Here is a 14881-nt window from a genome sequence, read left to right on the forward strand (position 1 = left end):
AGGGCTAGAGGGAAACTGCAGACTGGGGGCATCATTTAGACATTTCCCGAGGCTGCCTGAGGACCAGGAGGGAAGCTACAAGATTCGGGGCATCACTCAGACGTTTTCCGGGGGCTGCCCAAAGTCCAAAGTGAGGCGAACAAGGCCGGTTTCTCGCGGCCGCTCGGCGTCCGGAGCGCCCGAGAGCAGCCGGGCCGGGCCCGTTCCCCCTCCGGCCGGCAGGGGGCGCTGGCGCGCGGAGGCTCGCGGCGCGGGCGGGGCGGGGCTGGGGGCGGGGCGGGCGCGTGCGCGGCGCGCGGCGGTGCCATATGCGCGGGGCGGCGCGCGGGGCGGCGCGCGGTCAGCGCTGAGGGGTCGCGCGCCGGTGCCGCCGCCATGGGCAAGAAGCAGAAGAACCGGAGCGAGGAGAGGTGAGGGATCCGGGGAACCCCCTCCCGTTCCCCCGCCTCGCCGCAGGGACCCCCGCGCCGGGCCGCCCGCGGCGCCGTGACACGGCCCACACGGCGCTGAGTCAGGCGCCGGGCCCGGCCGGGGCTCGCGGCCTCATCGCAGGCGGGGCGCGCCAGGCCCGGCTCGGCCTGGCCGTGCGGGTGTTTGTCCCTGAAGGGGCAGGCAGCTCGATTTCCAACTGGAAAATAGCTGCTTAGTGCAACTGAAGTGATTCAAATGTGGGTTTCTTAATTATTTTTTATCTCTCACTGGGCGTTAGTGCCATAGATCGTGCTGTGACACTCATATCTACACGTTTCGTGCGCTTGCCTAATAAATGAAAATGTTGGATATTTTAGTGGTTGGATGATAAGAGAGTCCCCTCTGTCGCTGTATTCGTATCGTCGCGGACAATGCCCCATCTGTGAACTTTTTTGTGTCGAAGAGTTTCCTATGAAGGCAGCGGTATTAACCATATGGAATGCTGACCGAATGACATTGTGTATATATACACTAGCAGGAAAAAATGTATTTTTACTTGTCACTATAGAGTGATAATACAAAGAAACAATAAGTTCAAAGATTGGTTTTAGTTTTTAATAGTGACAGGTAGCGAAATGAAAACTGATATTTTTAAACGTGTATGAACTAGAAACTACAACGTTCTTTCTTTGAGACATTAAGTGTTTCTCCTCTGGAAGTTCTCCCCATGACAGCTGTGTCACAAAATACTATTTCATCTTTGAGAACTTATTGCTTAAGCATGTATTGATGCTTACTTAAGGCTGTTACTCTGTATCACAAACTGTTTCAGTTTCACCGGGTCCTTTCTGGGTAATGAGTGTTTTCTCAGTGAGGTATTTTCCTTTCTGTCTGTTTTTCCTGATGCCTTTTGCCATACCATATGTGTTGCTTTTTAGTATCGTTATCAGCTTGTTTCACGAGCTGTATTTGACAGGAATAGCTCTGGTGAGGAGGGAGCAGCTCTGGTGAGGAGGTGAGTTGAGTGTGACTTGAGAAAGAAGAGGGAATGGTTGGACATTTGTGCTCTAAAGGAAAGAAGACCTAGTGCCCATCTTTGTATGCAGTTTGGTAGATGCCAAATGCATGGAAAAGCCTTTGGGTACTGAAACTCTACTTCTTGGGGCTGTTTCAGGGGTAGTGGCTGGTGTGCAGGGAGCACTGAGAGTCTTGGTTCCTGCTGGATATTCATTCTCTCTTCATTCTCTGTGTGAATTACTGAGCACAGGCCTCTCTGGTGTGGGCATGTGGACACAAAATGTCTAAAAAGGGAAGCATACCTTAAAGAAAAGGTCAAGAATTTCTTGTTAGAATAGTTGAAATCTTGAGAGCCTAATTATTATTACATCAGATCTTAGTGCTGCAAAAAAGAAAGAATACTGGTGCAGTTACAGTAGTTGTGCTCCCTGTTGCCAAGTCCTAAGGTCGGTGGTTTCATCCTGGTGCTGGTGTGAGCTGATACAGAGAGCTGTCAGCATCAGGTGTCCTTCACCGGCTCTGTGTGATTGCTCATGGTTGTGCTTTCATCTTCCTCGCTCTGGGATCCACTTGGGATTGTTTTATGTGCTTTGCTCTTCACTGGTTATTCCATGAAGCTCTGTGGTTAGCTACCACCATTGGTTAGCTCCATAGTCCATCCAAATAAGAGAAAGGCACTGTGTATTAAATACTATTTCTTTCTTGTTTGTTATCCCTAAAGCCAATTTTGTTCAGGTCTGTGTTTCTTTTAGCCAGTGTCTCTCAAGTTGTGGGGCGTCCTGTGCTGGGTCTGTAGAAGCCATCTCTGTTTATCACATGTGCCTGTGCCTGCTGTGTCCTGTGCCTTCCCTTCCCAAGGCCACTGCTCCCATTCCAGGCCTGCATTTCTCTACACTGCATTATTGTTGTGGCCTTGTGATTCTCTCATTCTGTGCAGTGCCTGTTTGTCACTGATGCTATATGAAACTGTGCTTGCAGCACGCCCAGGTAAACAGCATAGCACCAGTGGGGCATGGGCACCTGGTTAATGGGAGAAACTGCTGTCACAGCTAAATGAAGGAACAGTTGCAGCAGGTCAGGAGTTCAGCCAAAGTAAGCCTTGACAGGCTTTAGTCCCAAGTCTTGCCAGTGTGGTACTGAGCTCAGTAATTGCTCCCAGCAGTGACAGGGCTATGGCAGGGAGAGGGGGGGTGTGGGACAGTACAAACAGGCATGTGTTTGGGAAAACAGGACAGGATGGATACACTGGCTGTGGTTTGTAGCAGGGCCTTTGAGGGATGGAAGTGAGGATGGACCTGGAAGGCCAGTCATGTTTTGGAGCAGGTGTTACCTGCAGAGGTGACTTTCATTTCCTGGGGGTCTTGGTTCTAGGTAACATCCTTGTGAAGTCACATTCCCCTGGGAGAGAAGATGCACTGCATGTTTGCATCTGTGGCTTGAATTTGGAGTTCCAAAATCCCCCATCAGTCTCCCCTCCATTTCTGTAAAGTGAGAGAGGAATGGCCCTGTGTAATCAGAGGCTTCCAGTTGGATTTGCTTGCTGTGTTTTCAGCTCTGTGCCATTGTTTATTCCCTCCTTTTGCAGTTATGTTGCAGGTACAGTCCCTTATATCCTTGTTCGCTGCAGCTCCCAAAGTGTGTGGCAGCTCATGGGCACAACTCCTAGTGCAGAGGAAGCATGTGGGAAGGTGCAGGTGGTTATGTTTATGCTGTGAATATTTGTTTGAGAATCCATGTGGTGACAGGAAGGAGATTTTCTGCTTGACACACTGAGACAGATTATGTAAGGTACAATTAATCTTTACTCTGCTTTTCTCCCCTCAGCCCCATTTGACTTCTGTAGTGGAGTTTCCTCGTGCCCTGTTTCTGCTGAGTATGGTGGTGGTCACAGCAATAGGTATTGATGTGTGTGGGGAAATGAGGCTGAGGATGAATTTTGTCCCTATGTACTTACACCTGTTTGTGTAATCAGACCCTGAGTGAGATGATAGCTGTGATGAGCAGGAAAAGAATGAAAGGCAGGACTGTAGCCTGTTATGAAAACACTGCAAATCTATACAACAAATCTGTACTATGCCAGCACCTCTGTTATGCCCTTCTGCAGCTCTGTTAGTGCCTCCTGCTGCTGTGCATCTGCCACTGAGAATATATTTATCTAGAATGGTCCAATACATGGTGACTGTGGTGTGTTAGGTGCTTTCTAAAGGTGGAGAGTGTCTTGGGTAAAAATAGCTCCTAAGCCTGAATAGGGAAGTTGCTTTAATTGTTTCCTCTTCAAAATTTTTGTGTTTGTGGTGATCACTCATTTTCAAATGAAGTTTCATGGGAAATATTTCAATAAAAATATGAGAGATCTGAGTTTTCAGGCTTTTCTAATTGAAGAGCAGGTTCTCTGATGTATAGTCTAGCTCCTTTTGGGAGGGCTGTTATGCTTTGGTTCTTTGATATGGTGTAACAGCAGAAGGTATGTCAAGGTTCCATCCTACTGTCTTTGAAATTTAGTTAGGATTTTTTTTAATGTTTGTGAAGAAAGGCTGTTATAAACTACAGAACTCTGCTTTGAATCTGAGCCACAAATTGCTGCTGCAGACTTCCTAGTGAGCGTGCTGTGTACTCTATGTTACAGATTATTGCTTGCCTAGAATATGGATCTTTCCCTTTGAAGGTGTTAGCTTGTCATGTGTTTGTCCTCTTCTCCCAGCTTCAAGTCACCTTCTTTTTCTCTTAATAGTTTTTCTTAGCTTCAGTAGGTAGTGTTTAGCTGTGTTTATTCTTCTGCCCTTTAATAATGTGACCTGTTGCCTAGGCATTCCACTCTGATCATTCATGCCTATTGCTTTGGAAATTACAGGTGCTGGCTGTGATTCTGCAGCCCAGAGTGAACAGAGCTGCTAAAATAACTCTTACTGATGCTGTGTATTTTATCTGGTACTGTCTACTTGTCACTCTGTTTGGTTCCTTTTCTATTAGTGTGTTAAATAAAATCTTCTCAATGTTGTGTGGGGAGGTTCTGTGAAGGCTAGAACAGAGTTTGGAAACATTCTGTACACCAGTGTCACTGCAAGTTATCTACTTCTCAAAAATAATTCCACAAGCAAAGGTTTCTGCAGCTCCATCAAGGACAATAGCTGATAAACCCTTGAAATCCCTGTTTTTCCAATTTCATCTGGAAGATTTTGTACTAAAAGATGGAGTAAAATAATGCAAAATAAATTCACCATTACAGAAATTTGTTGTTCTGTTCTATGCAAATGTGTATTTCTGTTTCCCCCAAACTTAGGGCTTTTCATACAAGAAAACAATATATACTTGTTGGATTTTATTTTAAAGCAAAGCATCATTGTAAAAAGTCTATAAGGATCATGAAATATTTGCAGTAAGAGCAGCATAAACCAAAAACCACTACACTACACTAGGGAGACTGTAAGAAGCAGCTTTTCTTGTGGAAATCTTTATTCTTTTCATTATCTTCATGGTGGCATCTAAATCTCATGTGTAACTACTGTTCATGAAAAGTATGACAATAGTACAGTGCAAGCCACTGGGAATTGCAGAACCTGTTGTTTCAGTTCTCTGGAGACTTCTGAAAGCCTGAAACGTGTTTCTTTAAATACATGCTGTAAGATGAGGTATTGGTTTTAATTACAGTTCATGTAGGTGAGCATCATTTGCTCTTCAGGATTATGGGCAATGTAAAGTGTACTTCTGAAGTTGTTTTCAATGGTGTTTTTGTGATGTGTTTTGATTTTATACAGTGAGATATGTAGGATGTGGAAGTTGTGAAACACTGAACTTGGTGGTAGTTTCTGTTGTCTTTGCACCTTTCTTAAACAAAACAAAAACCAAAAGAACTTGTTCAGGGAAGACCGAATGCTAGTTTTTTACTTAGTGTTTCATATTCCATGCTTTTAGTCATCTTATTCTCTTGAGATACAAACACATAAACTGAACCATGAAGAGAAGCTTTTTATCTTGAAGTTTTGCTATATCTTTGTTTAAATGGGAATTCTAGGTTGTGGGGTTGTGGTTTGTGCTTTTTTTTTTTCTTTGATGAATTTTTCTTCCTTTTTTATTGCTCATTTGGTTTGGTGTTTTTCTCTTTTTTTTAAATCTGGGTTATATAAAAGAGACTTCTTATTTTTCTAGAATCTGTTTGGGTTAAAGGTGTAGTTCTCTATCTTTTTCTTCAGAAGGTTTTGCTTAGCTGATAGTTATGCCACTCTTTTCCCCCAGCCAAACTTGAAAGAGAAGGCATGACTCTTTAATATTAATAATGGAATCGTTGTCTTGGGAGCTTGAATGAAAAGCAATTACCCTTTTAGTCAGATTTTACTTCCTTGCTCTCTCATGTAATTAGGTGGCTTCACCAGCTTCCTTCCCCTATGAACAATCACAAAGGTGTAGTTCCGAGTGAAACTCAGTTCAGTTGGGCTGCTGGACATGCAGGCCCTGTGGTGTTCCTGCTTCCCTTGCAGTGCACTCAGTGCTTTTGGGCCCGCAGCACAAACCAGGGGTGTGTTTTCATCTGCTGCCCAAAAAGGGTTTTCTGCATGCACTTGTGGCCACAGGCTTGCCTGAGCTGATAAGAGGGGAAAATGGGGCTGGGAATGGGCAAGGAAGTAAATTCTTCCCTCCCCTACACCTTAGTGTGAGGAAGAGGCAAGAGGAGGGTGCCCTATTTCTGGGGCTGAAATTTTATTTTTATTCTTTAAGCAGCACTGGTGGGTTGTGTAGCTGGTACTCACGTGGACACTCCTTCATTTTCTGGGCTGAGAAAGGAGCACAGTTCTTTCTTTCCTGAATTTCAAACTCTCTCAGTCAAATATAAGTTAAATGTTTTCAGTAGAGGAAAAAACAAAACCAAAAAAGAAGCTTGTGGTGTTGATGTACTTTGATAGGCCAAAATGAGAAAAAGGCCAGGGCTTTGTTTTCATGTTTTGAATAGCCTTGCTGAGCCAGCAGATGCCTGCATTTTTCATTTCATAACCCACTTAAAGAACAAGTTGGTGATGTGAGGTTTAGCACAATTAAATGATTACTTCCAAAATGGCTTATGCTTTGGCACTGTTTAAACCAGGTGCTCTAGAAGAACTTGAGCTAGCATTCTGTCTTTCAAATAATCTTAATACTACAGGTGCAAACAGCTGCAAGTACGTCATTCAGCATTGGTAACTTGCTGGTTTTGGATAATCTTGTATTTAGAAATGCATCTTATTACTGGGTTTATGGCTCATATATGTGGAGGATGGATAAGGTACTCTAGGGAAACAATGATCTGTCTAGAGGTATTAGTTTTACTTGGTTTAAAACTAGTGCAAAGCCAAACACATGGAAAGAGATGTGTTTATGTAATGTAATGGTTCAGCTTCTCTTCAGTCTTTTTGAAGGTCAAGGACTTTTTTTCTTAAGCAAAGAAAATTACTTAATGACAGTGACGTTCTTTTGAAGGTGGTTAGAAGAGCTCGTGTAATGCAACTGATGAAATATCTCCAAGGTTGCCTCAGCAAAAATGAGTCTTCTGATTATGCAGGAATGTGGGCAGTGAGTTCACAGCAGTGATGCAACTTTCCTGCTGTGTCAGCTTGCTGACTCTTCTGCCCCTTGCACATGAAAGTTCAGTTTCTTTGTTTCAGTCTGGTTTTAATTGTACAGTGTTCTCTTATGTTTCAACTTCACCTTAACAAAGACAGCTGAAAACCAATCCTAAGTAAGAGATTTTTAGCATGATTTAAGTTAGCATGCTCACTGTAAGATGAAGGCAAGCATAAGTAATCATATTTGTGTTGCTCAGTGCAATGGATCAAAAAGTGCTTGTAGTTTTTTAGTCTGTGTGTACACTTAAATTTTGTTTCAGCAGGACAGCGTTATCCTGTCAACTTTGTTTGCAAAGCTGGAAGTTGGATTTCCAGTAGTTTAGGGCTTGTCTCATTTTAAGCTGAATTCTTCCATTTATTTTCCGCAGTTTCATTCACCTAATTTCAATACAGTAAAATCAATATGAATGAGGGCAGCTCAGCTCCTTTGTATAATCTGTTGCTCTACTCTTTCTGTTCCTGACTGGATTGGTAGTTTTTCTTTGCCCTTTATCTCTGCTGCCTGGTCAGGATTCCATCTCTGTCCTGTGTAGCTGCACAGTGCCTGTTTATAATGAAGTTTTTCCTCTGTTGGGGATATGTATTGTAGGTGCTGTAATAAGTGTACTGGAAGTCCTAACTGTGTGTGGCTTTAAGAAAGCATGGGAGGAACACATGCATGTTTGCTGGTGGTCTTGCTAATGTAATGAGCTTGTCTGTTATTGGAGAGTCTGTGAATGCTCTTGGTCAGGCTTTCCTGCACTAGAACCAGCAGGGAAAGCTGGAAGAGCTTGTTTGGCAAGGAAGGGCAATTATGCATTTTAGCTGCAGAAGTTCATTGAGCAAAGTAAATGATAAAAGCTTATGAACTCTTATTTCAATAGCTGTAGTACTGTCTTCCTGCATTTGGCTTTGTATTCCTGGGCAGTGCTGAGGAAGTCTTTCAGATTTCCATGCCTACATCTGTTACAGAGATTCTGTTGCAGACAGGATCTGTCCTAGGTATGGCAGGTTCACACTATGAAAATCCCTAATGATGAATATATTAATTATGTCAGTACTTGAAGTAAGTTTTTAACCTTCCATGGAAGAGAGAAGTGATAAATAGTTGAAATGTAGTTGTAACTGTTCTGATGTACTTTATTAGGGAACATTGATATTTTTTGTTATTTGAGAATTGTAGGTTTAAATCTTGATTTGGAGCATGACAGCTTCTGTTCTGGGGAGTGGTGCACTGATAAACACCTGTAATATTGTTGACTGAAAGAAATGGTGGAACTTCAGAACTTAAAAATAAATCTTGCTAATTGTGAACAAGTATTAGAAACTGTCAACTTCACTGTGTGAGGGGTGAAGGGTGAAACCAAAATGCAAAGCATGCCTGTAAAAGACTAGAGTAAACCTTAGAATGCGAAAACTAGGACTAATGTTAATTTCAGTATCTGTAAATCAGAGTTTGTGTTTAGGTCAACTCTGGTATCCAGATGGCTTCCCCAGGGAATTTCTAGGTTCTGGTTGTTGCAGGCTATTGCATCAGAAAAAGAACTCCATCCAAAACTGTGCTTGTTTCTCGTGTTTTTAAAGAAAAATAAACACTCCCTCAGATAAAATAAACCAAACACCTTAAGGTGTTTTTAGTATTTTTTGGCAGATGTGATGTATTAGCTGAGGGGTTGGTTGGTTTGTTTTTGAAGTGTGTTCCTAGTCTTTAATGCTGTTTCCTTGCTGTAACAGCAAGAGGAACACAGCAGAGGTTTTGGCTTTTTTTCTACGGACTGTGCATCTATCAGTCACAAGATTTTTTTTCCCTTTTCTGACTCAATAGCTTGCAACTGTGTGGGATCTTATAAATAGCAGAGCTACTGGATGTCTTTGTACATCTGACTGAGCAGTGGTAGGTGACAGCTCTTTTATTTCCTAGCTGGTTTATTCTTCCCACTGAAAGAAATTTAATACTTATAGGCAGGATTTGGAATTGTAGCTTTATTTGTTGTTGAACATTTTTGTTTAACATGAGCAACCTAGGTTGTGTTTTGGGTATCAGTTTCTGTTACTGGCCTGATCTGATGCTTTGTTTGTGTGAGTTAGGTTACTGAATTTCTTCTGTTCCCTATGTCCATCTTAAAAATCTCCAAACACTTACTTGGGATGGTGTGGGAATATTTGATCCTAGCTTTGTACAGAGTGTTGTGTTAGGACACCTTTTAACTTGTGACCCAGTGAATATTCAGGAATCTGTCCTTAAGTGGATTCTCCCATGTAATACAGGTGTTCACTGGTTTGTGCAGACAACCTGTACTGAAACCCTTTTGGGAAACAGTAGAGTTCTTAATGTAGCTTCTAGGGCATTAAGGGGAAATATTTTTTCAGTATAAAGTATGTAAATGTTTCTGTGTGCTATTTTAAAGATTTACATAACTAATCTTGCTTAAATGGCAAAAGGCAGTGAAACTGTGTAGGGAAAATGATGAGCACTTTCTTTTTGATTAGTGATGTAATTCTAAAGAAAAATATTTTGTTTGATATATGAAATATAGTGATCTCTGTGTACATGTTAATGATTACTGCTCTCTTTTAATTAATGTGACTTGTATTTTCCCACTGCAGAATTTTGCCCTACCTTAGGCACAGATCTCTGTGGGAAAATGTCTGCAGCCATTTTTTGAAAACTGCTTGTTTAGGTTTAAGTGAAGTACACACACCTAATTCCTGCTGTAATGTAATGCATTGAAATGCTGCTTTAGCAGTATCAAAACTCTTTTTATATCTGGCAACAAAAATAGAGGCTGAAATCAAAGTATGTGAATAACAGAGGTGGCTTAGGCTTCGTCTCTGAAACAAAGACAAAGGAAATCCAGGGAAGTGACTCCATCTCTGCAGTGCAGTAGCACTTTGTTTTCCAGATCTCCTTGAGCCTCTTATGTTGGGGAAATGTGAGGGATTTTTTTAAGTGCCAAAGCATTATGGCTTGAATGGTCTAAGGTAGTGAGGCTGTGAAATCTGTGTATGATGTCTTCATACAAAAGCAGTTTGAGGTCAAAATTGAAAACCTCATGAGCATTCCAGTCCTTTCAGGTTCCTTTATCAAGCCCTCTTAGAGTTGGACCCTAGTAAAGGCTGAATGGGGACCTTTAGGAGATCTTGGAGAAGGAGGTTCCTGAAAGAATGTTTGGGTTTCTGAAATGTGTGTTGGGGGACTGCTTAAAAGCCTTTACAAGAAAAGGTTCCATGGTGTATCTGACAGTGCCATAGGAAATGTGATACATGTTATGTGTCTGAGTGTAGTGGTTCCCTATAAAAAGGAATAAGAATCTCCCAGGAGTGGAGGGGAGTACCTTCTTAATTTTCTTTTCAGCTTTCTTCTTAAATCCTAGTGGAATATTATTAGAGTTTTAAAAGTGAAAGAAATTCAAGATCAGTGTGGGAATAAACTTAAAGTAATGGAAACCAGTGTTTGAATTCCTTAGGTTTCCAATGATATTCTTACTTGTTAGCTCTTATGAGTTATAGCTGTATATATAATTGCATGCAGCCTTAATTTTACTTCTTACTTCACTGAGGCTCAAATACTTGAAGCTTGCTCTGTCACTTCTTAGTAAATGAAAGTGTAGTGGAAAGTAAAGAGGATTTTTTTGGTTGGTTGGTTTGTTTGCTTGTTGGTTTTTTTTTTTGGTCAAAAACCATTGACCATTTTTTCAGAAACTAAACAATGAAAGACAACTTTGGAAAGGCTTTTGCATTGATGCCGATGTTGTGACAGCTGGGTGATCATTATCATTATTATTATTATTAATTAATATTATTATTATTCCTAAACTGTTCTTGCTGGTGGGTGTGAAAACTTAATGTCTGTCAAATAGCCTTTTCAGTGTTTGAGGTGGTTTTTTTTTCCCCTAAAGAACTTTTCTTCCTGAAAGTCTGGTTGAAGTGAGTTGATTTAACAGCAAATAAAACCTTACCCTCTCAAAGCTTGTACCCTGGAGAACATGAGATAGCACATGAGATATGACATCTTCTTTGCCTGTAGCAAAAAACCCGTGTGTTTTATCTTTGGACATAACTTTCTGCTGTGCTGCATTGTGAAAAGTCAGCCTTGGTAATTTCCATTTGAAATCTGAGCTGTGTAAAGGCCTGGTGCTTTGGCATCTGAACATCCACATGGTTGAGATCCTGTAGTGAGGGGAGCAGTGCAGCCTTGCAGGAAGCAGTAGCAGAGCACGTGTTTGGTGCTTTAAATCTGCTTCAGGCTTGGGGATGACTCAGTCTCCTCCATTAACTCCTAGAGGAAGGGAAGGTAAGCAAAGCTTCATGAACTTGATACTCAGCAGTCAATGCAAAAACAAATTTAAGGGCCTGTGTGTAGGCCTGGATGTAATGTAGTTAGCCTGACATTAGGGCTTTAATTCTAGCTATAGAAGTGAGTGGCATTTTTATTTTAGCTGTTAGCCCTGATATATAGCCAATTAAACTGCTTATTAAAATGCACTTTAATTGCTGAAACAGCAAATCATCTTAGGGTGAGAATGGCCAAAATGTGTGTTTTCTCTTGGGGAAGGTGAGGATTACATTAGAGAACTTGCATTAACTATAATGAGAGAGATATTTCTTTTGACAAATGTATTGCAAATGAGCACATGAGGAAGTGTTCCTAGGTGTATTTTAGGTGTGTTTTTTCTTCTCTTGACTAAAAGTATCTCTGGCAATACAGGTGCTGAACTGTGAGGTTCTTTGTTGTGCAGCTTTTTATTTGGTTTGTCCAGTCTACCCAGAAGAAAAGATAAGATCTTAAAAATACAAATAATCCATCTTGGCCTTTAAAGAAATGACATACTTTGTTGCTTAGTTGTGCTGTTGTCACATGTGGACAGTTTTTGGTAACTTGCATATTCCTAATATATCAACATTCACTTGCAGAAGAATCCAGCCCTTTCCTTTTTGCAAAGAGAACTGCAACTTAGACTTGCTGGATTTTAGAATCTGTAGCTGACTAATGAAATACTTGGTTTTCTTTATTAAGATTTAACTTCTGGATTTATAAATTGGCACAACTGAAGCTCTGGTAGTTTAGAATTTGCTGATATGTTGAAAGTCCTGAATCTGGAAGCAATTTATTTCTCTTATTTTCTGGATATAGTTTTGGTTATTTGGTGAGTCAACCTTTGGCTGATTTATCCTGAGTGGGTGCTAATAAATGGGACAGTGAAATTGTAAAACAACAGTTTTCTGTCCAGTTATCTAAGAGGCAGTTAAATGAAATATTAACAGCTTGTTGAATAAATGGGTTTTGAAATTGCAAGTTGTGATAGAAGTAGCATCAGACCAGTTTTGATCTCCGTATGGAAGCTCTAAGTGTGAAGCATGGAGTAAATCAGTCTCCTTTCTTACAACTGTACTGTGAGTGTGATTAGGTAAAATGCCTGTACAAAACCTTGTTTGACTTTCTTTAGGCCTCAGAGAGGTAATACTAAGGCAAGTGGTACAAATGATTGCTTGCCAGCTTCATTGGTATTTTTTATTATATGCTTTAAAGTCTGGCTTGAGGCTGAACTCTGTTCATCTCTGAGACTTCTTTTCTTGAAAGATAATAAAATTTTTTGTCTGATGGCAAGGCAGAGGTAACTGTTAATGTGAGTTATTTGCTGAATAAAAATGCAGCAGTTTTTTTGTTTGCTAAAGGGTGTTTGAAGGAACAGATAAGTAGTAGGATATCCCCTGGCTGTGAATTTGTGCTTTATTTTTACACTTCGATTGCGGTGGCTGCTTTTCTATCAATGACACCGGTGAATTGAAGGGCCAGACAACTTCTCTTTTGGAGGACCAAAGGCAAACAGTCTAGTTACATTCTTCCAAGAAGTTACATCAAATTGCACAGCTAAACTTTCAATGCTGAGGTTGCAAGAACTGAATGTGTTTTATTGTTCCACCTCCCTTCAAGCAGACCACATGTGTGAAGGTTTTTTCCTTCCCTTCCTGCTGAGTGGAATAAGGTAACAGTGCATAATCGTTTGTTAAACGTGGAGCATTTTTTCCTGCATTGTATATGTTTTAGGATTGATTTTGCATTTTGAAATTTTTATTTTTTTTAATCAAATGGCTTCTACTTATGTAAACTTAATGTTTGAACTATTGATAACCCTGCTTTCCTTCTTCATTTCAGTGCAAAAGATGATATTGATATTGATGCCCTTGCTGCTGAGATAGAAGGTGCTGGAGCTGCAAAGGATCAAGAGCCTCAAAAATCCAAAGGCAAAAAGAAAAAAGAGAAGAAGAAACAAGATTTTGAGTAAGTTAGGGTTTTTTTCCACTTGCTTGATCTTACTCCATTGTCCAAAAACTCAGTTACTTAAGTGCCCTAACTTCTTTCTTATTTTAGTGAAGATGATATCCTGAAGGAGCTGGAGGAACTGTCAATAGAGGCGCAAGGAGGGAAAGTTGACAGGGAACAGCCTTCTACAGGAAAGGTGAACACTGAGAGGGAGGTGGGCTTTTTAATAGGAAATAATTAAAATATGAGATACTTCTGTCCCAGAGAACTTCTAGTGTAGTAGAAATCCTATGTGAAATGTGTGGCTAGCATGGTCTTTTAATTATATTTGATCATATTTTCATAGTAAAAAGTCAGTCACAAAAAAAATGTAGTCATGCTGACAACTATTGAAATCCAATCAGAATAAATCTTCCTTGTGGACTGAAGTATGGTACACTCAGCAGGAGTAGTTATTGCTTTCTAACTTTGTGCTCAATAAGAGAGGTTTTTCTTGATCAATCTCAATGCTTAGTTCATGATGGCAGGTAATTTTCATGGCTGATTATTGAATTGTTTAATTACCAGGTTGAAAATGACCATGAAGAAAGCATATCAAAGCAAGATAAAAAAAGAAAAGGAAAAAATAAAAAAGCCAATCTGGAAAATGACTATGACAGTGAGGAAGTGGAAGATAAAGATAAAAAATCCAAAAAAACTCAGAAAGCAAAACAAGACATGCTTTCTGGCAGTGATGATGATGATCATGAGACACAACTTAAGAAAAGCAAAGGGAAAACTCAAAAGTCAAATAAAAAGCACGATTTGTCAGAAGAAGATGAAACTAACATTAGGAAAAGCAAAGAGCGTGGGGGAGGAGTGTCTGCAGGCGAGAGCGGTGATGAATCAGATGAGGTTTCCCAGTCTAGGAAAGGACAAAAGAAAAACCAAAAGCCAAAGTCTGCTCCTGCTGCAGAGAGTGGGGATGATGAAGAAGAACCTTCATTCAAAGTAAAAACAGTGGCTCAGAAAAAGGCAGAAAAAAAAGAACGTGAAAGAAAAAAACGTGAAGAAGAAAAAGCCAAATTGAGGAAGCAGAAGGAGAAGGAGGAATTAGAAGGTGGTAAAGAACCAGCAAAGCCAAAGGAATCGCTAAAAAAAGCTGAAGAGAAGGCTTCTCCTGAAGTTACAGGGGAGAAAGGAGAGACTGCTGCAGGAACAGAAGGTTTGTAACGTGGTCTCTTAAACTTTAAGTTAAATACTGTAGTTTTCATAAGGCCAGAGAGATGTCAGGCAGTGAGGTTAGTGTGTTGGTTTATTTTGAATTGTGAATATTAGAAATTTGGTAGCCTTGTCTGCCTCTGTGTTGGCTCACAGCTGGCTGTGTTTTCTGGCCTGTAGTTTGTTCAGGTATGTGAGAAAACAAGCCAAATGGTGAATTCTCATTACAGTATATGATTACAGTTCTCTGTTGCAAGAGTACTTTTTCACTTCCCTGTTATTCTGATACTTTAAGACTTCAGGCCATGACATAAGAGAGTTTAATTGTTTTCATTATGAAATGTTTATGCAGTAGCCAGTGAAAATATTCCTCATTTGATGTTATTTATCATATTTGAAACGTAAATTGTACTTA

General features: G+C 40.6%; 1 protein-coding gene across 1 annotated transcript in view; it reads left to right on the forward strand.

The window, feature by feature from the left end:
• The first annotated feature begins 275 nt into the window (after window positions 1-275).
• The window catches only part of EIF5B (eukaryotic translation initiation factor 5B), a 34891-nt gene continuing 20285 nt past the window's right edge, over window positions 276-14881 (forward strand). The window contains exons 1-4 of the mRNA XM_074535784.1: window positions 276-410; window positions 13159-13284; window positions 13375-13462; window positions 13834-14470. Of these exons, the coding sequence (XP_074391885.1) occupies window positions 376-410; window positions 13159-13284; window positions 13375-13462; window positions 13834-14470 (886 nt within the window). The 5' untranslated portion in view covers window positions 276-375. The remainder of the gene's footprint in view (window positions 411-13158; window positions 13285-13374; window positions 13463-13833; window positions 14471-14881) is intronic.

The sequence above is a fragment of the Zonotrichia albicollis genome, chromosome 2 (genome assembly GCF_047830755.1).
Source record: "Zonotrichia albicollis isolate bZonAlb1 chromosome 2, bZonAlb1.hap1, whole genome shotgun sequence".
Classification (NCBI taxonomy): Eukaryota; Metazoa; Chordata; class Aves; order Passeriformes; family Passerellidae; genus Zonotrichia; species Zonotrichia albicollis.